Genomic DNA, 25,514 nt, shown 5'->3' on the forward strand with positions numbered 1-25,514 from the left:
GTAAATTAGATGCTGGAAATCTAGGCAATTCAATTAGGTATTACTGCAGGAATCGGTATCGTCAACAGTGTAGGCCAGTTCATTCAAATAAACAAGCACCTGTATTAATACTGCACGTAATAAATAAACCATGTGCGTGGAATTGTGTAGATCATGACGGATTTCTCTGACACTTTTAGGTAATTAGCGAGGGACGGGATATCTCTAATGAACATTAAATCATGCATTGGAATAAATTATGCATTGGGAATTTGTTGCATTGTTTTTCTTACCAAACAGGCTGACCAGTTGACCTATTAATTAACAACTATATTTACACTGAATGTTGTTGAAATCAACGTCGAAATCCTATGCAACGTCCTCTGTTGTGTTTGAGCCGTACACACAAACTGACCTATAACAGGACAATAAATACAAAGAAAACCTCTATACACACACACACACACTAATATATATATATATATATATATATATATCTGTATAGTATATACAGTGGGGCAAAAAATAATTTAGTCAGCCACCAATTGTGCAAGTTCTCCCACTTAAAAAGATGAGAGAGGCCTGTTATTTTCATCATAGGTACACTTCAACTATGAGAGACAAAATGAGAAAAAAAAATCCAGAAAATCACATTGTCTGATTTTTAAAGAATCTATTTGCAAATTATGGTGGAAAATAAGTATTTGGTCAATAACAAAAGTTCATCTCAATGCTTTGTTATATACCCTTTGTTTGCAATGACAGAGGTCAAACGTTTTCTGTAAGTCTTCACAAGGTTTTCACACACTGTTGCTGGTATTTTGGCCCATTCCTCCATGCAGATCTCCTCTAGAGCAGTGATGTTTTGGGGCTGTCGCTGGGCAACACGGACTTTCAACTCCCTCCAAAGATTTTCTATGGGGTTGAGATCTGGAGACTGGCTAGGCCACTCCAGGACCTTGAAATGCTTCTTACGAAGCCACTCCTTTGTTTCCCGGGCGGTGTTTTTGCGATCATTGTCATGCTGGAAGACCCAGCCACGTTTCATCTTCAATGCCCTTGCTGATGGAAGGAGGTTTTCACTCAAAATCTCACGATACATGGCCCCATTCATTCTTTCCCTTACACGGATCAGTCGTCCTAGTCCCTTTGCAGAAAAACAGCCCCAAAGCATGATGTTTCCACCCCCATGCTTCACAGTAGGTATGGTGTTCTTTGGATGCAACTCAGCTTTCTTTCTCCTCCAAACACGACAAGTTGAGTTTATACCAAAAAGTTATATTTTGGTTTCATCTGACCATATCACATTCTCCCAATCCTCTTGTGGATCATCCAAATGCTCTCTAGCAAACTTCAGACGGGCCTGGACATGTACTGGCTTAAGCAGGGGGACACGTCTGGCACTGCAGGATTTGAGTCCCTGGCGGCGTAGTGTGTTACTGATGGTAGCCTTTGTTACTTTGGTCCCAGCTCTCTGCAGGTCATTCGCTAGGTCCCCCCGCGTGGTTCTGGGATGTTTGCTCACTGTTCTTGTGATCATTTGGACCCCATGGGGTGAGATCTTGCGTGGAGCCCCAGATCGAGGGAGATTATCAGTGGTCTGGTATGTCTTCCATTTTCTAATAATTGCTCCCACAGTTGATTTCTTCACAACAAGCTGCTTACCTATTGCAGATTCAGTCTTCCCAGCCTGGTGCAGGTCTACAATTTTGATTCTGGTGTCCTTTGACAGCTCTTTGGTCTTGGCCATAGTGGAGTTCGGAGTGTGACTGTTTGAGGTTGTGGACAGGTGTCTTTTATACTGATAACAAGTTCAAACAGGTGCCATTAATACAGGTAAGGAGTGGAGGACAGAGGAGCCTCTTAAAGAAAAAGTTACAGGTCTGTGAAAGCCAGAAATCTTGCTTGTTTGTAGGTGACCAAAAACTTATTTTACCGAGGAATTTACCAATTAATTCATTAAAAATCCTACAATGTGATTTCCTGGATTCTTTCCCCCCATTCTGTCTCTCATAGTTGAGGTATACCTATGATGAAAATTACAGGCCTCTCTCATCTTTTTAAGTGGGAGAACTTGCACAATTGGTGACTGACTAAATACTTTTTTGCCCCACTGTATATATACACACACACATATCGCTCATATATATACACACACACATATCGCTCATATATATATATATATATATATATATATATATATATATATATATATATACACACACACACACACACATACATATATATATATATACATACACATATATATATACACACACACACACACACACACACACACACACACAGACAGACACAGACACACACACACACACACAACTCACAAAAAGTTAGGGACATTTGGCTTTCGGGTGAAATTTATGGAAAATGTAAAAAGTCCACGCTACAGTGATATTATATCATGAAATTAGGGGATTTAAGTAGAAGCATGCAATGGTAATTTCCTCATCTCAAACAATTTATTGAAACAAAAGCCACAAACAGTGGTGGGTACACCACAACAAAAAATGTCAATGTCTCAATAACTTGTCATGTGCCCTTGAGCATCAATTACAGCTTGACAACGATGTCTCATGCTGTTCACAAGTCAACTTATTGTCTGCTGAGGCATGGCCCCCCACTCTTCTTGAAGGGCGGCCCTCAGGTCATTGAGGTTCTGGGGTACAGAGTGAAGAGCCTCTACACGGCGACTCAGCTGATCCCATAGGTTTTCTATGGGATTCAGGTCTGGAGAAATTGCAGGCCACTCCGTTTTAGGCACCCCAGTCTCCAGCAGCCGTTCCCTAAGGATGCGACCTCGATGAGCTGGAGCATTGTCGTCCATGAAGATGAACTTAGTCCTGTGTTGTTCATGCAGGGGCACAATGACTGGATTAATGATGTTATTCAGGTAGTATGGGCTTGTCACTGTACCATTCACAAAGTGTAGGGCAGTTCTGTATTGACTAGACACACCTGCCCACACTGTAACACCACCATCACCAAAGGCTTGTCTGGTGACAACAGTGGCTGATGCATAGCGCTCTGCTATCGTCTCCAACATCATTGGCGGCCATCATTTCTGCTCAACTGAATCGACTTTCATCAGAGAACAGCACTGAGGCCCACTGTTTCCCTGTCCAGCGTAAATGCTCCCTGGCCCGTGCAAGACAATGATACCTGTGCCTGGCGGTGTGGTCAGGTACCCTTGCAGGTCGTCTAGCACGCAGACCACGCTGATGTAAACGGTTTGGATTGGTCTGACGTGACACTTGGTGCCTCTCACCTCCCTTACATGTGCCTGGAGTTGAGTGGCATCCATCATCTGGTTCCGCAGGGCACTGTTCACAGTGAAGCGGTCATCAGTGTGGGATGTGGCCAAAGGACGTCCACTTCTATGCCTTTCTGTGACTCTTCCAGTCTCTCTGTTGCAACCTGCTGATGACACTCTGTGACACTCTAACCTCAGTGGCCACAGCCCTCTGGGAACATCCAGTTTAAAACCTCGCAATGGCGAGGTACTGTTGATCAATTGTTAGGTGTCGTCTTGGTCTCATGATGTCAAAATGTGAACAGCATGATGAAGAGGACTGTTTAAATACCAATTCTAATTGAACCAGGAAATGTATTGGTCGATTCATGGATCAAACACCTGTTATGAATTTTGCCGTTCAGCTCCTTGCTAGAGAACAGCAAGTTGTGCAAAAAGTGCTGAAACATTGAACAGTTGGTCATGTGCATTCAAAAGTTTAGAGAAGGTCAAATTAAGTTCACCTGTAATGGTTATAGTGCATTTTAGGTTCATCCTGAAATTTCACCCGAAAGCCGAATATCCCTAACTTTTTGTGAGTAGTGTGTGTGTGTGTGTGTGTATATACACACACACATATATATATATATATATATAAATATATATATATATATATATATATATATATATATATATATATATATATACACACACACACACACACACACACATATATACAGTATATATATATATATATATACACTCCCCGGCCACTTTATGAGGAACACCTGCTCAATTGCTTGTTAACACAAATAGCTAATCAGGGGGGACGGTAGCTCAGGAGGTAGAGCTGGTCGTCTCGTAATCTAAAGGTTGCTGGTTTGATCCCAGGCTCCTCCTGCTAGCATGCTGTAGTGTCCTTGAGCAAGACACCTAACTCCTGATGGCTGCGTCCGTCGGTGTTTGAATAATTTGTAAGCCACTTTGGATAAAAGCGTCTGCTTAATGTAATCAGCCAATCTCATGGCTTTACAGAGGATTGTCTGCAAAAGAGAAAATATCCTTGTTGATCTCAGAGGAGAATGGGCAGCCTGGCTCGAGACGATAGAAAGGCAACAGTAACTCAAATACCCACTCGTTACAACCAAGGTTTGCAGAATACCATCTCTGAATGCAAAACAGGTAGAACCTTGAAGCAGATGGGTTGCAGTGCCACTCCTGTCAGCTAAGAACAGGAAACTGAGGCTACAATTCACACAGGCTCACCAAAAATGGACAACAGAAGATTGGAAAAACATTGCCTGGTCTGATGAGTCTTGATTTTAGCTGCGACATTCAGATGGTAGGGTCAGAATTTGGCATAAACAACCTGAAAGCATGGATCCATCCTGCCTTGTATCAACGGTTCAGGCTGCTGGTGGTGGTGTAATGGTGTGGGGGTTATTTTCTTGGCACACTTTGGGCCCCTTAGTACCAATCGAGCATGGTTTAAACGCCACAGCATACCTGAGTATTGTTGCTGACCATGTCCATCCCTTTGTGACCACAGTATTCCCATCTTCTGATGGCTACTTCCAGCAGGATAATCCACCATGTCACAAAGCTCAAATCATCTCAAACTGGTTTCTTGAACACAACAATGAGTTCACTGTACTCCAATGGCTAGTGATCTAAAGGTTGCTGGTTCAATCCCAGGCTCCTCCTGCTAGCATGCTGTAGTGTCCTTGAGCAAGACACTTAACCCCTAATTGCTCCTGATGGCTGCGTCCGTCGGCGATTGAACAATTGTAAGTCGCTTTGGATAAAAGTGTCTGCTAAATAACATAATAACATGTGGTGGAACGGGAGATTGGCATCATGGATGTGCAGCCGACAAATCTGCAGCAAATGCGTGATGCTATCATATGAGTCAAGATGAACAAAAATCTCTGAGGAATGTTTCCAACACCTTGTTGAATCTATGCCACAAAGAATTAAGGCAGTTCTGAAGAGAAAGGGGGTCCAACCCGGTACTAGCAAGGTGTAACTAATAAAGTGGCGTGTGTGTGTGTACACACACACTTTTCCAGAAAATATAAGAAAACATGTCAAACAATTAAATAGAAAAAATAATACATTTAGCTGCATTCTACAAGAAATACCTTTGAAGACCCCTAGCAGGCCACAGACCCCAGCTTAGGAACCACTGCCTTAACGTGCTCTAAGATGCAAGCCTGCCAGCAGCCAGGGAGAAATGGACCATGTGTCAGCGCCAAGCAGGCCAAAATCCCAATCATCCCAACCCAAAGTAAAACACGTTGTTTCGTTTGCCTCCAGACCTCCATAACCTCCTCCTCCTCCCTTGCAGGTGTGTGCAGAGATTCAGATGATGAAGCAGCTGGTGGCCATGTGCTGGACCTGCCTCCTCCTCTCCACCTTTTTGTGTGAGCCCGTCTTGGCCAAAGGGGGCCGTGGGGGCCCCGGCGGTTCCTCCCGAGGGACGTCCTCCCGCAGTTCAACCAGTGGGAATTACCGAGGAGGATCATATGGCGGGACTCGGTCCCGGTTCAGGTCAGCGGGACGCTCTTCCCCAGTCCGCGTGGCTGCCGCCGCCGCGGCTGGTGCGGCGGTGGCGTTAACAGCTGACAAATGGTACGCCTCCGCCTACCGCCGCAGCAACGCCGACAGCTCAGAGGAAGAACTGGATTACTACAACAGGACCAATTACTTTGACACGCAAATGTCAGGATCAACTCAAAATATTGCATCATCGCTCACTCAAATGGTGTCTGTCATTATAGCAACAGTTTTTCCTGAATATAGATGCATTTTGGACCACGTATTTTAAATATTACCTCACGGTACTCGTTTTGTAATGAGTAATCTGGTCTCGGTCCATTCTACTGCCCTAAACTTGGGAAAACCGGGTGGCATTGGCCACCTGCATCGGGGGAGCCAGAACACAGTGACTTCATGGAACCATCACAAGCACTTCAAAACGTCTGTATTCTAAAACTGTAGTGTATGTTGTCACATGAGTGGGATTGTCAAATGTTCATTATTGACAGCATTCAGTATCAGGATATCATATCTTTTTAAGTCACAACCATTACCAGATTTACTAAATCCTGTGCCATAGAAACAGGCTTGATATATAATGAATTGAAAGAGTGCACTTGTTATGTATTGTAGCTACTGTATATCCTGAAGCAGGTGAATAAGTTGTTTACATACTGTATTGTATATTTTGTAGACACATCAAGTTGAGTATTTATTCCCAGTTCTCTGGTATTGGTCTTTATCAAGGGCTCAGCAGCCAATTTGGCACCAGCTATGCTGTGCCTGAACCATTTATGCAACTTCACTTTCTGTGAAATTGGATTCCATCAACCAGTAATACCTGTGGTATTTGGAGGGGACAATACCCATTTATTTCTCAGACAGTGTGTATGAAAAGCATAGTTGGGAAGAAAACCAAAATGATATACATATGGCCTCTGTCATCATCCCCAATGAATTTGAGTAAACCAATGAATCCAGAGGGTCTTTTGACCTGCACTAGACACTCAGGAGCAACAGACTGTTTCTTATCTATTTGTGCGTTACGTTATATACAATATACGGTAGTGATGTGAAAACAACATTCTGTACATCATTTCCAGAGATGTTATCACTGTGTCTATATGGTAATAAATAACCCGCTGTTTACACTGTTCACACACTTGCTTCTTACACACTGACCTGAATTGAGTGCAGTATGATCCTGTATGGAGAGGTTTGGGAAAGCAATCAACTGGATTACCACGATTGGCAGTTGTTTTTTTAAATGAGTCATTTTGTGTACTTGTCCGGCAAAGAAGAGAAAACCACCACTGTCCTGCAGAAAAGTCTGGAGTTATCTTTCAAAATGTCTGGCTTCAGTCCAACACCATGCGCCCCAGCTCTCCTCTCCGAAAGGCTCTGATGAAATCATACGCTGCGATGGTGTAGTTTGGAATGGTGATGGTTATGTTACCTGGAGGGCCCAAGCACAAAACATCCATTATTATACAAACGTGAGCTGCTATTGGGATGAGAATAGAAAATATTTCAAATGAATATAAAAATATTCATAATTACTTTTTTTATGGATCATGTAATTCAAAATAAGTTTGAATATATTCCACACTACTGAATTCTGCAAATGTTCATGCTTGGTCATAGTCCTTTATTAAATCACCATGGAGTTGTATTCTTTTTGGCCTAGTGTTATTGGCCTAGTGTTATTATTGACACACAGTTGTTGTAAAATGGTTGCAACCCAGGCCGCAGGGGCTTAGTCGTAGTATTAGTCGTACTTGTACAGACTCTACGGTTAATATTCTCTCACCCACTCCAGTGATGGCTTTCACCCGCTGGGTCTTGCCCAGTTTGACAGCAATGTGTTTGAGGACGTTCTGGATGTCATCGCTAGGCTCCCCGAGGTCGTATTTCTCAACATAACTACACACCCACAAACACAAAAGGAAATCAGTGCATCAACAAAGTGAAACACAGTTGGCCGTAATGTAGGAAGGAAAATTCTCACCTAAACTTTTGAAGTCTATTCAGAGAAAACAGCAAGTAGTCGGCGATAATGTCTTCACCCACTAAATGGTCCAGTATTGTCCCTGAGGGTAGGACACAGAAATTGTGTTTACAGGGGACCTATGATGAAAAACTCACTTTTTCAGTGCTTTGTGCACGTACATTTGGGCCTCTGATGGGCATACTAATACACAAACTGTGAAATAAGACAACCCAGTCAGCTTTTTGTGAGTTTGTTTGTTTGTCTGTTTCAGAAAACATGTTATGAAACAACCCATTTAGATTTGAAGCCCCTTCCTACGTCAAGCGGGGCTTCAGTAGAATTAGAACCGCCCTCCATCTAAGTAACTCCAACCAACGCTGGAGGATAATAAGCGCCGCTAGGAACTAATCTGTTCCTTTCACAGACCAGCACAAATCTTTTAAAAGGAAAGCGGAATTAATAGCAACTGTCCGTGAAGAAACTGCAGACAATGGAAATCTAAGTATTTCAAAAATAATTCTGCTGTATTTCTTAAAAATAAAAAACCAAAAAAAAAACCCCGAAACAGTAGATAGACTATAGACTGTAGACTGCGGCGCACGATCCCTTGTGGATTTCTCCAAACAAAACCAAAAAAATTGTGTGCTTTATCGTAGATGTATTTTTTTATTTTATTTTCCGACGTCTCCTGAATGAAATTTAAAAAAAAATTGCGGTGCGGTGCAACCGGCAGTGCCCTTGCCTTACGAAAGTCAGAAAAACCTCATAAATTAGGCCTTGTACTGATATGAGTTAAGATTCAGGAACTGGATTGCTTATTTCTCGCCTCAAATTTGTTCAGAAACAGATTTTGGTGGACTGATAAGGTGTAATCAGTGAGGTTTACGGACTAAATACAGCAGAACCTGGAACTTGTGCTCAAACCCCAATGGCTCACAGAACTAGGGGCCTCAAGAGGGTGGCACGACCCCAAACTGGAATATGATGGCTTAGAGGCATGTTAGACTGGGTAGATTACATTTCACTGCATATATGTATGAAAGTATGTATATGTACGTGACAAATAAAAAATCTTGAATCTAGAATGGACAACCTGGGTGGTATTTTCAGCCCAAAGCTTCAAAAACATGTTTTTGGACCTCAGAGACCTATATTAACTTGTTGGAAAGGATCATAATAGGTCCCCTTTAACCATGTTTATTCAGACATAAAACACAACGATTGACTTTTTCTTCAGGTGCAAATATCTCCAAAGCAATCGCAAAACAAACTATTTTTCTCACAATGCCTCTCCACTCACCACACAATGCCAGCTTCATGCCGGTCTCAACACTCTCAATTTTCGGAGGCAGAACTCCGGGTGTGTCCAACAGGTGGATGACTGGCCTTTCACACACCTAGAAGCAAGGATGGGTCAAGGGTCAAGGGACTTCAAGACCTGCCAACACATGCACGTGTGTGTACACAGGGGCACAAACCTGAATTCTGGTCAGGATGGCTTTGGTTATACCTGGCTCCCCACCCACTCTGGTTGCACGACCTGAAATCAAGTAATAAAAAAAAGAATTTGTCGACATTAACAGCATAGTTCAATTAGATCGATATGCATTAAGAATTTGAAACACTTGGTACAACAACTTTCATACCTTTTTTCAAATACGTTCTTCTTAATGCATTAGTAAGAGATGATTTCCCCACGTTTGGCACCCCAATCACCATCAGGCAATAATTTGAACTCTGCAATTTCCATTAAACATTACAATGGAGTCAAAAATGGACACAAAGAAACATGCTGTTTTAAACCATGAAAAAAATTTAATATACATTGAATTATGGGAAGGTTTGATGAAACTAAAGCCAAATAAATAGTTCAGGTCTATTAAACCTACTTTAACCACTTGTATTTCCAAGGAAAGCCGCCAGCGTATCTTACAATAGTAAATTGTAGCGCCCTACGGTATATCCACCTCAGTAGTGTGAATTGATTTGATGCCGCTAGATGTTACTTAAATCCAAGTGTAATATTAAGAGTTGCACAACCGGATTCTAACATGGTTGTAACGGATGGTTGATGTCGGTCAGCGGATCATTTTTTCAGTGGAAACACCAACTCAAACATTCTGTTCCTGCAAAACCACAGCCATGGTTCGGAATTGGTCAAATTTTTTGAAAAATGTCACCTCATCTCTGTTAAAGCGTGGCTTGCTCTTGATCAGCTCAGTCACTGTAGGAACCAGCTACAATAGAGACAACAGGCTGAATTATCCAATTCCACCGATTGGTCTTATTGATGCTTTTTATACGCGTTTTTTCGTACTCCAGAATAAAGATCCCTCCCACCTTTTTGACACTGTCATCTGTCTGCTTTAAACTGTCTGTGTAGAGAACGTTCCTCACGCCGCATCGCTCAAGCTTCTTCAGGATTCTCTGCAGTGGAGTTGTAAGATTATTTCCCAGTGTTTATAACCATATCAATTATTCGATTAGCACATGGATAATAAAGGTTGAAAAAACATTCTATATGATGGATAGATACAGCAGGATCAGAGTACCGCTTTACTGGATAGGTCAGCCAAGTCCATTTTGTTGAGAATGAGCAGATGTGGCTTCACGTCTAAACTCTCCTGAAATAGAGGGTTTCTCCCGGAGAAAGGGATGTACGGGTGTTAAAGAAAAGTGTTAAAACAGAAAAAAAATTGTAATATTTAATCAGACTCGTTTTCTTCGGTCCAATCATAGTTTTCTTCTGGTGGTGAGACACAAGTGTACTTAACTGAATGGTCTTTTAATCATGTTCTGCCATTGTATTATCTGCGACACAAATATGGATCCAATACAAGTGCGTAAAATTTTTTTTTTTATATATATATATATATACAGTGGGGCAAAAAAGTATTTAGTCAGCCACCAATTGTGCAAGTTCTCCCACTTAAAAAGATGAGAGAGGCCTGTAATTTTCATTATAGGTACACTTCAACTATGAGAGACAGAATGGGGGAAAAGAATCTACGAAATCACATTGTAGGATTTTTAATGAATTGATTGGTAAATTCCTCGGTAAAATAAGTATTTGGTCACCTACAAACAAGCAAGATTTCTGGCTTTCACAGACCTGTAACTTTTTCTTTAAGAGGCTCCTCTGTCCTCCACTCCTTACCTGTATTAATGGCACCTGTTTGAACTCGTTATCAGTATAAAAGACACCTGTCCACAACCTCAAACAGTCACACTCCAAACTCCACTATGGCCAAGACCAAAGAGCTGTCAAAGGACACCAGAAACAAAATTGTAGACCTGCACCAGGCTGGGAAGACTGAATCTGCAATAGGTAAGCAGCTTGTTGTGAAGAAATCAACTGTGAGCAATTATTAGAAAATGGAAGACATACAAGACCACTGATAATCTCCCACGATCTGGGGCTCCACGCAAGATCTCACCCCGTGGGGTCAAAATGATCACAAGAACGGTGAGCAAACATCCCAGAACAACACGGGGGGACCTAGTGAATGACCTGCAGAGAGCTGGGACCAAAGTAACAAAGGCTACCATCAGTAACACACTACGCCGCCAGGGACTCAAATCCTGCAGTGCCAGACGTGTCCCCCTGCTTAAGCCAGTACATGTCCAGGCCCGTCTGAAGTTTGCTAGAGAGCATTTGGATGATCCAGAAGAGGATTAGGAGAATGTCATATGGTCAGATGAAACCAAAACAGAACTTTCTGGTAAAAACTCAACTTGTCATGTTTGGAGGAGAAAGAAAGCTGAGTTGCATCCAAAGAACACCATACCTACTGTGAAGCATGGGGGTGGAAACATCATGCTTTGGGGCTGTTTTTCTGTAAAGGGACCAGGACGACTGATCTGTGTAAAGGAAAGAATGAATGGGGCCATGTATCGTGAGATTTTGAGTGAAAACCTCCTTCCATCAGCAAGGGCATTGAAGATGAAACGTAGCTGGGTCTTTCAGCATGACAATGATCGCAAACACACCGCCCGGGCAATGAAGGAGTGGCTTCGTAAGAAGCATTTCAAGGTCCTGGAGTGGCCTAGCCAGTCTCCAGATCTCAACCCCATAGAAAATCTTTGGAGGGAGTTGAAAGTCCGTGTTGCCCAGCGACAGCCCCAAAACATCACTGCTCTAGAGATCTGCATGGAGGAATGGGCCAAAATACCAGCAAGTGTGTGAAAACCTTGTGAAGACTTACAGAAAACGTTTGACCTCTGTCATTGCAAACAAAGGGTATATAACAAAGTATTGAGATGAACTTTTGTTATTGACCAAATACTTATTTTCCACCAAAATTTGCAAATAAATTCTTTAAAAATCAGACAATGTGATTTGCTGGATTTTTTTTTTTCTCATTTTGTCTCTCATAGTTGAGGTGAACCTATGATGAAAATTACAGGCCTCTCTCATCTTTTTAAGTGGGAGAACTTGCACAATTGGTGGCTGACTAAATACTTTTTTGCCCCACTGTGTGTGTGTGTGTGTGTGTGTGTGTGTGTGTGTGTGTGTGTGTGTATACACACACACACACACACACACACACACACACACACAATATAATTTTGTATTTTTTTAAACAGCTGTATACTACTAACCTTGTATGGATGTGAAATGATTGCTATCATTGTTGTGCGGCCTGGCTCAGGTTAAACCCTTTTTAAAACATGAACAAATACATACAGAGAATGAATGCCATGCAACTTTATTTTATCATCTAGTTTGACAGTCAGTCATAACCCCCATCTCCACTGGCTCCCGGTCAAGTTCTGCACCTCTTACAGACTCCTCCTCCTCACATACAAATCCCTTCACGCACTTGCCCCCCAATACCTGTCCGACCTCCTCCACCAGCACACTCCATCCCGGAACTTGCGGTCCTCAGACATAGGTCTGCTGTCCATCCCCGTACCAGACTACGACTTTCAGGGACAGAGCTTTCAGTGTGGCAGCCCCCACCCTCTGGAACTCTCTCCCTCCCGTAATCCGTAACGCCCCGACCCTGGACACTTTCAAAACAACCCTCAAGACCCACCTTTTCACCATGGCCTTTCCAAATTAGTTAGTTAGGTTAGCTATTTTTTTGTTTTGTTCCTCTCTCCCTTAATCTGCCCCCCCCCCCTTGCCCCTCTCCTGTAAAGCAACATTGGGTTTTTTGAAAGGCGCTATACAAATTTAAGTTATTATTATTAGAACTAAAAGATAACAAATAAATAAATCTAGGAATAAATAACAATTGCTTTAAAAAAACGTTAAAGTGCAGCCACAATTGAGTAAAATAGGACATTTACATTTTTGAATAGTACAGTAACATCATAAAACAGTAGTGCAACAGCAACTGTCGAATTACGCACATTTTAGTATTTTTAGTATTTTACAGCTTATAGAGTTTATTGTGCATTAGTTATCACCGGGTGTCATGACATTTCACTGCATATACTGTATGTACGACCGTATGTATATGTATGTGACAAATAACCTCTTGATCTCTTGAAACTTAAAAACTAAATACATCTCAGAATACTGTACAGTGTGCCGCTTTACGTTAATGTTTACAACAGCGTAGTGTCTGCTTTATGTGACTGTTTTTTCTGTTGTGAACTGTGATGATTAAATGGAGTCAGCTCCAACTACAGCTCCGGCTACAGTCTCTATCCGTTATTTACAATCATCACGTGATAAATTAGGTGATAGTGAATCAGTGCATAGACTCGTATGCTTGCCGATCGCCAATCCAGCATTTTAGGCTATATTAGAGGCATTTACGATACTATTATAGGTATCGGACAACTCTAATGACAAATTACATTGTTTTCATAAGCCAACAAAAAAAAAGTAACGTTTTCAAATTGAAGCTCAATACTTTATTGCCGTAGCAACATGGTTGACTGGAGTTTGTTTTGTTGAGCTTACTCAAAAAGACAAGGTAGAAAGAGACAGAATTGGCAAGAACAAATGAGTACCACAGAACATAAAACACATAAGACAGCCATAGCTCGAAGAGAAAGTATGAGCCAAAGCCAAAATATGGCATATCAATTAAAGTATATCGGTATTCATCACACAAAAGGATATCCGTGCATCATGGATTTCTATAATGCAGTCCACATTCTTGAGGGTGGATCTCATCTGCTTGATTCCTGAGAAGTGTGACAGAGTAAGTACGTAGGTATATTTCGGCTTTATGATACATACGATTTGGTGGGTCCTGCTCCGATACAGGGTCGTCGGTCCATTTCGAGTGGAGCGTAGGAATCTGGATTTTCATTTAATTGAATATTAAGCTTTTATTACTATCGTTCTACCACTTTTTTTTTACATGAACAGAAGAAGCATTGTGGATTACTGCACATTCGGTGAAATAGATAACAATGGTCCAAATCTTGAATTATGTTTGGTTCGTGACTTCATGACTAATGCTGCTGAGGCCAGACCAGTTGAGAAAACACTTTATGAGGAACTGTGGACAGACAGTGAGTGTGCACAGGAAACTGTGGACAGACAGTGGCTGTGGCCAAGGAACTGTGGACAGATAGTGGCTGTGTATGGGGAACTGTGGACAGACAGTGGCTGTGGAGGGGGAACTGTGGGCAGACAAATGCCCCTGGAGGCACATTTGACATCAGTTTCGGTTCTTGAAGCACGTGGTCCTTTTCATTTTCTTGATTTTTTTTAATTTACATAGTTCCCAATAAGAAATCCCAAATGATGTGTAGGTCCTAGCCTGCTGTGATTGTAAACAGTCACTACTGTCGTTAAAAATAAGAATGTGAGGTATACCTGTTTTATACGCCAACTGAAATATTCATCCTGCATTCCCTTTCAGTCAACAAAATATCTTAACATAGTCTGCTTCTTGGATCACTGTCCCACCTAGATCTGCCACAGTGGGCCTACCAAAATAAAGTTACTTTATTGTGCATATAGTTTTTATGAAGGGTAACATGTTTTACATTACCCAAATAAATTCTAAGAGCAGCGCCGGTGTGCAAGCATATCTTTAACGGAGACTCAGGTGAGAGACCTCTTATCTAAAGTGGGTAAACAGTGTTGTGACAGCACTGTATGTCAAAGGCCTGATCCTGTGGCTTTATGCACGCTAGATCACACCGAATAAAAGTTTATTTGATTATCGAAAGCAACTCTTCCGCAGCCTGAATACGTTTCATAAGGCTTCACCAGGGAGAGAACCTGTTAGAATAAACTGATGAACATTATCTCACCCACCTTTCGCCATGTGTCCTGGAAACCAGTGAGCCACTTCCCTTTCGCCGAAATCGAACCACTGCCGAAACGCCGCCGTATTACGAAGTGCGTTATATAGCTTCATGTTTGTTTCTGGGTCAAATGAAAATAATGTGGATTTGTTGATGATTTGTGTGATAGTGACCTAGTGAGAGTGACCTAGGGACCGCGGAGACCACGCTGCACTGTTTACATCCGCGTGGATAACGTCCCTGCCCGCGCTGCTTGGCTTTTAACCCAGAAGTGACTAGCGCCCCCTGCGGTTTAGGAGTGGAACGGGGACTGATCAATCCGTGGGTCATCTCTCCCACACATCCATTTACTGTTTTTTGTTGAACTAATATGCTCATTTTGAATTTAGAACAGCATTCTGCCTTTCTTATGTAATATATTTCCTCACAATATTCTATTATGATATATATATATATACACACACACACTGTCTCCCCAATTTCCATGTGTTGTTAATTGCCACACAGTGGGTGCTTTTCACGTTCCCAGACCTTAATTCGAGATTTTTTTTTACAAATGTTTAATTATATAAAATTTTGAGATGCAGTTTTAAGGGGACGCAATTAAAGCGCAACCCCCCCCCCCAAAGAAACACTGTTATAACTCTCATACCAAGGGGACAACATCATCTTTCAAATACATTAAATTATTCAATATACATTTATACATTGTGGATTTATTATTCCGTCAGAGAAATCAACATAACAATTACAAAATTAAGACAAACAGCCATTTTGTTGTTATATTTGTCTAGGATGGAATAATTAACATTTACAAACACCATTGCCACAACTGTTATTTCAAGAATCATAGTAGAAAACAACATCCCACAAATATAGTCATTGTCAATAATACTTGGGATTTGTAGATTGGGTTCAAAACCCACACACCTTTGGCAGAAAAACATGAAATCGTATTATAAATCAAGTGTGAGGACATCTAAAGTGGTGATCTGAGTGGCTTGTGTGCTCTGATGGCGGAGTAGTGAGAGATTAGTCTCTCTGCCTCCCTCCATCCAGAGAGCAGCGCGCCGTGCACCGTGGAGTAGAAGTGAGAGTGAGTCGCTTCCCCAGCAAACAAAACCTGCAAGGGCTGAGAACAGGGAACAGTGAGAACAGCAGCAACAAAAAATAGGTCTTTGAAAATACCCGACAGTGTGTCAATAGCAGAGATGGGTAGTAAGTAGTCACAGTACATGTACTCAGTGTCATGTAATTGAATCATCTTTTCAAGAAACTGTCATTATCTGAGTAATTTCAGAAATATATACACTTTTGAATACTATTTACTTTTACTTGACTGTATCATTGATGCAAGTAATGTACATTTTACTCTGTTAAATTGCGTCAGTCTCGATGTTATATTTTCAATGCACTGATCTCTCCTCCCCCCCATCCTCAATCAGGTTAGATTTTTTTGAGAAAACACACACATACTGTATATAATGTGTGTTTGATATGATTGTTGCAGTAAAATAAGGTCCACTAGAAAATGTAGGTATCTATGGTACCTATACTGAAATGTCATGATACTCTTACTGAAGCTGTTAATTGGACAACTAATTTTACTTTAATTTGCAATTTTTCTTGAATATACTTTGCATATTCTACCAGCTCCTGGTAAACGGTGAGGGATTGTATTATTGTACAATTAAAGATTCTCCTCTATATGTACAGGGATTTAGTTGGACAGGAAGTTATTGGTAAATTACCTGAGCCTGAGCCCCCTTGGAGGGCAGTGGTTCCTGCAGGTTCTCTAGGTCCTTTGCTGAGCAACCTATTGCCGGGTAACTGTACGATCCGCAGGTCCAGGGGTCGTGGAACCACTGGGTGCGCAGCACCCTCCTTGGAGTGATGGTGGGATTCCCTAAGCACACGGAACTACGTCACCAACTCTGACAAGAGCACACTTTATCAACACGGGGCTAGAAAAATAGGCTCAGGAAAGGGTGACGCTGAGGATGTTATGTGCTTTCACTTGTGTGGGTTTCTACACGGGCTGAGGACGTGGAGCTCACCGGTGAACCTGCGGATGAGCTGCGTCATGGAGTGCGTCACTTCCTGTTCAGTCAGGGTCTCCATATATTCCGACTCATGACCAGCGATCCAGCCACACAGAACATGGCCGTACCTGGTGGTGTAATCAAAACAAACGACTAAAATAAATAAACAAAATAAATCAACGACTATTGTGTCTGTCATTTATAGCCACCATGACCTAGTGACCGACCAACATAGACAGTGGGTAAAGGGAAAATGTTTCTGTTGACAGATAAAGAACTGTCTTTCGTGTGTCGATTGCGCACATTTGATTATAGTTCGAGCTTATAGAGCTTGTGCGTAATCACGTGGTGTCATGACATTTCACTACATATATGTAAGACCGTATGTGTATGTATGTGACAAATTATCTCTTGAACTTGAACTTGAACTTTCAGAACTCTTCTTTGGTTTGGTTGAAAATGTCCACTAGATGGAGCAAAAACAAGCATGTTGGGCAACAGCACCTTATATATAGAGTTGCTCACCTTTTGGTGGGCTTGAGGACGGTGAAACCAAACAGCTTTTTTATCCAAAACCTCTGTAAATCCGGCACTTGATCAACAAGATCCTCCTGGACAAATATGACAATTATGAGAAGGTTACGTGTGTGTTCAAGCTGTCGTTAGCAACAGTGCTAAGGAACTAAATAGGAAAGTAAATGCATGCGTGACGAGCAGATATGTAATTATGTATTGAGTCTGATTCTGTGCTCATCTACTGTTAGAAACTTAATGCCATTTGTTGTTCTATCGGATTTCATCCATGCAAAGCAGTTGACAAATCCATCACACAAAAAAAATTACAATCAAATTCACAATTATTATCGGAGAAAAGTAAGTACCCGAAAATAAACGGAAACAGTCCCTACCTAATGTCCACTCACCTCATCCTCCCACACCAGGTAAATGATTTCACAATCCCTGTCCCACCATGGAGAGTCAAAATCCACAAAGATTTTATTATTAGTTCCGAAGCCCACTCTCTGGACAGAGTGGAGCTTGTGAGTGGGGAGGGCAGGACAGAACATTGCTGAATGGTGCTTTTTCAGGTACCCTACAAGAACAGAATAGAAATAGCTTAGGCTTGTTCAGTGCTGTTGAAGAATTTGCAGAATTAAACTTGACAGGGAAAATAACAAGCGTCGGCATAATTGTGTAATCTACCTAGAGGCACTGTGACGATCACATGCTTGGCATCGATCCTCTCCCCATTTTCACACTCAACAGTCACAGGTTGATCTCCCACGTCGTTATGCCAGTGAATGCAGCGCACCGGTCGCCTGTATGTCACTAAATTTTGTGGGAACTCCGACATCAGGTTTCTAACCAGGCCTTCATAGCCACTGCAGAGAAAGAAAACACTTGACATTAAGAATATCCGTCTTATCTCATCTACTACATTGAGAATGAGTGTTGTGTTTGTGTGTGCATGCGTCTCTTCCTTTGTGTGTTCATTGGTTTGAATATATTTGAATATCTTATTACAATTTAAAAATGTGTGTGTGTGGGGGGGGGGGGGGGGGTTATGCACAGTTCCGCAGCTAAGATAATAGCGATCTTTTCTCCAAACAAAGCAAATAAAATATACATTTTTTTCTAGACATATTTAATTTACCCTGCTGCTGCTCAGGGGGCCGGTGACAAATGCACCGTGGCCTGGGACGGCCTGCAGCCCAGTGGTTGAGAACATGTGCACTAGAACAGCGTTTCTCAAATGAAGGTAAGTGTACCCCAAGGGGTACTTTGGAGTACTGTTAATTAAAAAAATATCAGTCATGCATAATTGCTAAAATAATGACGCTATAATCAGGCAAATAAAAAAATGTAAATGTAAGCTCGATAAATCACATTTTATATTCAATACTCTTATTTCCAATGCAATTGTTAACTGCCATAGGGCTGTGGTGCTGAAAGGACAGCGCAGACAAGGTCTGTTGGAACTGCGGCGATACAGTGTTGTATTGTCTCTTAACATCCCTAGTACAAACTGGGGCCAGTGAGGCCTGAGTTTGACTTTCTGTGTTGCTCCACTTGCTAATTTCCCCCTCGGCCAAATAGCGCCTGCGGTCTCCTAGTCCCCGTTCATAAAACAAATAAAAACAGTGTTTTTATTTGACCTGTATTTTATTGTGGTCTGTTTATTTATTGAATAAATAAAATAATTACAATTTAATAAAGCACTGTGCGTAACCAGGACACTTTCAGTCTCTTACCCTAACGTGTATTGTGTGAATACGTATATTCAACTTAATGTTATCTGTATGTTTATTAACGTAGTTGGATTCGTTTGTGAGTTTAGCATTTATTGTTTAGATTTCACCCAGCTGCTTCTGGCTTGAATACAAACGTTTTATTGCTGGAATGAATAATAACCTCTAAATACAACACGCTGTATTGCTGGAATGAATAATAATCTCTAAATACAACGTGTTTTAGCGCTGGAATTAATAATAATCTGTAAATACATTGCGGCTATTGACAGGAGGAAGGCGGTGCCAGTTTTCCTCCGTGGGCCCGAGGGAGAAGACAAGGACGGCAGGGGTGGAGGCTTCATCCCATTAACCAGAGGAGCATGCAGGAGATTTCCACAGTCTCTATATGTGTATTTATTGAGCTGTTTCTGTAATAAAGTGTTATTATGTTAGTTGTTTATTATTTGTCATTATTTATTAGTGGTTTGATTATTAAATGAAGAAAAAAATGCAATCTATATATTCTTGTAGATTTCATTAAACATGAATAGCTTAATAATACTTTATAAATAAATGGACAGATTTCGCTACTACACAAATCTATTGCTTGACAAGTCAGTTTGACTGGAGCTCACACGTAGAGACTCCAAGCAGCAAGGAGACGTTCTGCTTCTGTGTTGCCAACGGTGTACAGTATACCAGACCAATAAAGTCTATAAAACTACTTCCCAAATATCAAGTCTATTCCTGGGCGTGATATTTTTTCCTGCTGGAATAGTAATATTTTCAGAGACGCTGAGGGGTTGCTTCTGACGTGGCCCTGGGGTTTGACAGGGCTACACGACTATAACCTCCAACCTTGAAGCCTTTTTGTTTTCAGGCTCTTTTTTTTCTTTCAGTTGCGCACATGTTGCGCACATGTGAGTTTGTGTGTGTTTGGTGCACTAACCCAGGAAACGTGCAGTCCAGCCCTGGTAGACCCTTGTAAAGGCCGAATGCCCCAAGTCCCACCCCATACATTGTGTGCGTTCCATTCACGCAGCACTCTGCCTTCAACTGGTTGCTGAGAGCACACAGTCGCAGGGACCTCGTGGAGGCATCGTCACCTCTCCACTGCTCTGCTGTTCGCTTCAGAACCTATGTCAGTGACACACACACACACACACACACACACACACACACATACACATACACACACACACACACACACACACACACACACACACACACACACACACACACACACACTTTGTTTTTCTGCCAGATGCACTTAAAGGGTCAGAACAGGAGAGGTTTCCTCTTTACAGGTAGAAATGTACCTCTGCCCGTATGAAGTCTCCCACACTGGCCACTGGTTCCCCTCCCTGGCTCTTAAACTGGGAACTTTCACACAGCAGCTTCGCAAACATCTCTTCGGCAGGGTACATGTCCTCCGCTTTCAGCCTCTTGCCTGCGCATGTAGCCAGCAGAGTTATAATCACAATCATCGAGACTGGTCTTTTGTCAAGGGCCATATTGGGCCGTAAGGGTGTAAAGTCTGCTTGCCGTCACACCTGAACTGCTGAACCAGTTGGAAACTTGGGGAGGATTCCATTGGACATGCTTGACTTGGTTCTCCAACGTCAGAGCCGCTGGTTCCAGGAGGCCAAATTGACGGGCAAGGCAGAAAACTGGATTTTCCTTGGATGGACCATGGATCCAGTTAGCTCCTATCTCAATGATGTTATTGCCTGCAGAGAAAGTATAGAGAAGCAGGCCCTGTGTATTTATATGCCCGTCAATCGCATTTTTCAAATTTCCAAAAAAAATAAAAATAAAATACAGCCTCTAAAGATTTAAAACTTGCTTTCCTGAAATGAATTTATTTCCTATTTTTATTCATTTGTTTTCAAATTTTTGTTGAATGGGTTTTCAATTAAAGGACTAGTAATGTTAGGATATGGTTATCACAATCCTCTTCACCCCTGATATTCTACTCTGACCTTCTGGTTCGATGACAAAAAGTATGAGAAAACCTAGAAAGATAATTGCCTAAAATGACATTGGACATAAACAGGAAGTGGAAAAGGAAAGCATCTGTGTCCCTCAGTTTAAACACCTAAAAATAAAGACTCCAAAATGAGGACTGGAGCTGAGCCTCGTTATTGCAATTAATTTCTACGTAGTGTTATTAATATTAATTCTACGTCAAATTTAGTGTCCTTTGTCTTTCGTAAAGTCCACATCAGAATAGTGTTGACGGTGGTGGTTATTGGTTGTGTACTATCCATTTGAATATACATTTATCTTGTTGGATTGGTCTATGGAAACACGGAGTTCCCTTCCTCCGCTATGGGATTTCTTTCATATTATTTTTGCTCCCATTCCATTTTTTTTAACTTTTGACTTCTGAGCGGTACGGACCGTCTACACGACTGCGTCTCGTCACGCTACGCGTTTAGGAAGCGGAGCGCTTTACCGTAATACTCGCAACAAACACGCGCGTCAAATGGTTCATGGGTATAGATGTATTTGATCCAAGTGAACTACAGGAGTTAAATTCAGCATTTCTCCCATTCTTTCGTCGACACCCCTTATTGAACCGTTTGACCCGTATCGTCTTCCCGTGTCGGATCTTTCACTCGAACCAGCGTTTGGGGAACCTACCAAGTTTGCCTGTTTTCACCCTTCCACCGCTTCTTGTCGTCGCTTCCAGTATCCGTACGTTTCGAAAGCCATGCCTCAGAAGTTTCCCCGCCGCTGCGACGCCTGATATTCCGCAGCCGACGATGAGTATCGGTGGGTCGTGGCCGTGTCGTAGGTCCATGTCCACCCAGAACCCGCCGCTGAAACTGCGCTGAAAGCTAAAGCACGTACCGCACTATTCTGACCTGTGACGCGGGACTCTTGAACCACTCGTTGGTAGCGAACGGATCCTTTCAAATGACTCGGGCGCGGTGTCGGACTCTGGTCGGACGCTCCGATCTCGAACGGCTGTAGCTGCGATGCCGCGCATGCGCGCTACGCCCCGCAGGGAGCGTTCTCACCGACAGAAAATAAAAACCGAGGATTAACTGAATGTGAAAGAAATTGCTTTGGGTGGAGGTACTTGGCCGACACGTGGCATGATTCCTCAATAAATAAGGAAAATAATTAGATGTTTATGTGAATTTGATTAACAACTCAAAGCTGAAGCGACTGAAACGGAATCAAACGAACGAATAATCTGAAAATTAAATGGACCCTTTAACGGATATTTTTAGTGAGTCGCTCGTAAAGGGCCGAATCTGCAAAGAGAGCCGAACTTTTCACCGCTAATCGTGATGGAAAATGGGAAATGATTTAGAGTTGAATCTCCGTGATTCTTTGACACCTGACGGACGCTAGAGAGTGCTGTTATACACCGCATTGAAGAGCGCTTCGTCTGAAAACAATAATATAATGATATATCACATATATTTCATATATTCGTTTACATTTATTTTTATTTTAGGTTATCTTCACCTATATATTTAACTTCTGCGTATGTTTTAATTGTACGTTATCTGCGTGCGTGCGTGCGTGTGTGTGTCACCGATCAGCCACAACATTAAAACCACTGATAGGTGAAATAAATAACACTGCTCATCTCGTTCCATTCGTCCGGAGCAGTAACTCTGCATTTTGAAAACCTTTTTTTTTTTAATATTCCTGCTGTGTGCGTCGGGTGTACGTCATCCCCGCCATGTGCGACATTTTCTTGGGGACGCACAGGTAATACAACTGTAAGGGGTGAGATATAATAGGCAGAAAGTGAACAGTCAGTTCTTGAAGTTGATGTGTTGGAATCAGGAAAAAGGACTAGCATAAGTATCTGAGCGACTTTGACAAGGGCCAAATTGTGATGGCCAGACGACTGGGTAAGAGCATCTCCAAAACGGCAGGTCTTGTGGGGTGTTCCCAGTATGCAGTGATTAGTACTTAAAATTGGTCCAAGGAAGGACAACCGGTGAACAGGCGACAGGGTCATGGGAGCCCATGGAATCATTGAAGCACGTGGGGAGTGAAGTCTAGCCCGTCTGGTCCGATCCCACATAACAACTTGTTGAAAAAGTTAATGCTGCTATGATAGAAAGGTGTCAGAACACACAGTGCATCACACCTTGCTGCGTATGGGGCTGCATAGCCGCAGACCGGCCACAGTGCCCATGCTGACCCCTGTCCACCACTAAACGCGCCAACAATGGGCACGTAAGCATCAGAACTGGACCATGGAGCAATGGAAGAAGGTGGCCTGGTCTGATGAATCACGACTTATTTTTCTTAATATGGATGGCCGGTGCGTGTGCGTCATTTGCCTTGGGAAGAGATGGCATCAGGAGATAGCCTACATCTAAAAAAACAAAAAACGGTGTGTTTTTTTATTTTAGATATATTTCAACAGGCAAAAATTACTGAATTGGTTCTAATCTAGGGCACAAAGCAGGTAAAATAATGCAGGTAAAATAATGCAGTCATTAGGATAATTGCAAAATAAATCATTTCTTTATTGTGTATATATTTAGTCAACAAACAGAAGCCTAAACAAGGATATTAGACACACCAAACACATATAAACATGGGAAACAATACTATAGTATTGCCTCTAATCACGAAAATGCAAAACAAGAGACGTTAAAGCTTCAGAACGACATACCTTTGCTATTTCCACGGAGATAAAGTTCTGTGTATTTGCACATTATAATGTTGATCCAGATGAAAGCAGCTATAGATGCATATAAACTGGTAAAATCAGCTATAGATGCATATAAACTGGTAAAATCAGCTATAGATGCATATAAACTGGGCGATACAATTCTAACAGGCTGTGCGTGCTGCCACGGACAGAAATCATTTTTTGGCACGACACCGGTGTCTTCTCATCACGTATTTTGACTTTAACCTCAGAATTCCGAGTTCATTCTCAAAACTTAATTTCGACTTTAAAGTCGGAATTCCGGGTTTATTCTCAAATCACAGGGATATTTCTTTCATTTGCTTGGCTCTCATACAGTCCCGTACAAATGTATGATTTGTCATGCTCATAAAAGTATAAAGTTGTGAACGAGCAGAGAGGGTGTGACGCACCAGGGTGCGGCTGAGAACAGGAACATTTTAAAGTATGTTGATGACTCTGTTATTGTCTGTTACAGGAGTCCAGCCGCGGTCCTGTTGTCAAGTGGTGTGAGGAGTGCTACCTGCAATTTAACATATCAATTAAGGGGCCCTCAGGAGAGAGGTCTGCAGCCGGAACCTTCTCAAACTTTGGGAGGTGCTCGGAATGAACTACCTCCTGAGGTCACTCGTTCTCTGAGCCAAGGTTACATAACTCTATTCCCTTTACTTATATTTTGTACCCCCACTTTGTATTACCCTTTTGAGTCTTATTTTATTTTATTTTATTTTATTTTATTTTATATTATTCTATTCATTAACTGAATTACGTTTTAGGAATCAGTTAGTTTTAGTTAGTTAGCTAGGTACCAATTAGGTTAGCTATTATGTTCGGTTTACTTTTGCGTTGCAAATACATTTCACTGCATATATGTATGAACATATGTATATGTATGTGAGGCCCCTGGTTCTCTGAATCAATGGGGTTTGAGTCTTTCAGGAGGATACCCACAGCAATGCGCAGCGCCTGTATACAGGTACTCCTCACTTATCAGACCTACCCGGTTACCGTTCGGACTTAGGACCAGCTCTCTGAACAGTCTGTATTGTGCTCTGCTTACACGGAGAGTCGGCGTCTCAGCGGCAAGCATCTCATCGCGCACCACACTTGATACACTATATACACTATAAACACTATATATACTATTTATAATATATACACTATATATACCATATACTAAATATACTATATAAAATATATACACTATATATACTATATACACTATATATACTATATACTATATATACTATATACACTATACTGTATATACTATATATACTCTATACTATATATACTATATAGGATTCTTCATAGGACTAGTTGTTAAAATCCCTAAATTTTCAGTACAACAATTGAGAATGTCATCTTGGGTGAGGTGAGTTTTGCACAGATCACAGGCCACTAATACGACACATCTTCAGTTGTGTGCCCCGGCCTCATTGGGTGTTTCGGCCATTTATCACAAGACACCCTCTGCCGAGGTTGGCCCACCACAGGTTGATCAGACCTGAGTGTGTGTCGCACGATGGCACCAACATGATTATTTGGCAGCCCATGTTGCGTCCCACCGTTTCAGCCACAGCCAGTGACTGCT

At 41.8% G+C, this 25,514-nt stretch overlaps 2 protein-coding genes across 3 annotated transcripts; both read right to left on the minus strand.

The window, feature by feature from the left end:
• Positions 1-6,617: 6,617 nt before the first annotated feature.
• On the minus strand, positions 6,618-15,187 carry mtg1 (mitochondrial ribosome-associated GTPase 1). 2 transcript variants are annotated; one of them, XM_080016095.1, is made up of 11 exons: positions 14,986-15,187; positions 13,832-13,898; positions 10,307-10,409; positions 10,095-10,181; positions 9,935-9,991; positions 9,401-9,491; positions 9,233-9,294; positions 9,055-9,151; positions 7,773-7,854; positions 7,575-7,687; positions 6,618-7,220 (listed from the first exon to the last, which is right to left on the minus strand). In XM_080016095.1, exons 1-11 carry the CDS (start codon positions 15,086-15,088, stop codon positions 7,123-7,125), a joined length of 960 nt encoding a protein of 319 aa, XP_079872221.1. In that variant the 5' UTR covers positions 15,089-15,187; the 3' UTR covers positions 6,618-7,122. The 2 variants fall into 2 exon arrangements, with proteins under 2 accessions (XP_079872221.1, XP_079872222.1); XM_080016096.1 differs by lacking the exon at positions 9,935-9,991.
• A 504-nt stretch (positions 15,188-15,691) lies between these two features.
• Positions 15,692-22,169, minus strand: paox (polyamine oxidase). The gene is made up of 10 exons (XM_080017156.1): positions 21,895-22,169; positions 20,802-20,978; positions 20,568-20,698; positions 20,198-20,385; positions 18,221-18,399; positions 17,941-18,110; positions 17,543-17,628; positions 17,033-17,145; positions 16,727-16,881; positions 15,692-16,107 (listed from the first exon to the last, which is right to left on the minus strand). The coding sequence occupies exons 1-10, from the start codon at positions 22,052-22,054 to the stop codon at positions 15,955-15,957; spliced, it is 1,512 nt and encodes a 503-aa protein (XP_079873282.1). The 5' UTR covers positions 22,055-22,169; the 3' UTR covers positions 15,692-15,954.
• Between the last annotated feature and the right edge of the window lie 3,345 nt (positions 22,170-25,514).

Source organism: Zeus faber (assembly GCF_960531495.2).
Source record: "Zeus faber genome assembly, chromosome: 16".
Lineage (NCBI taxonomy): Eukaryota > Metazoa > Chordata > Actinopteri > Zeiformes > Zeidae > Zeus > Zeus faber.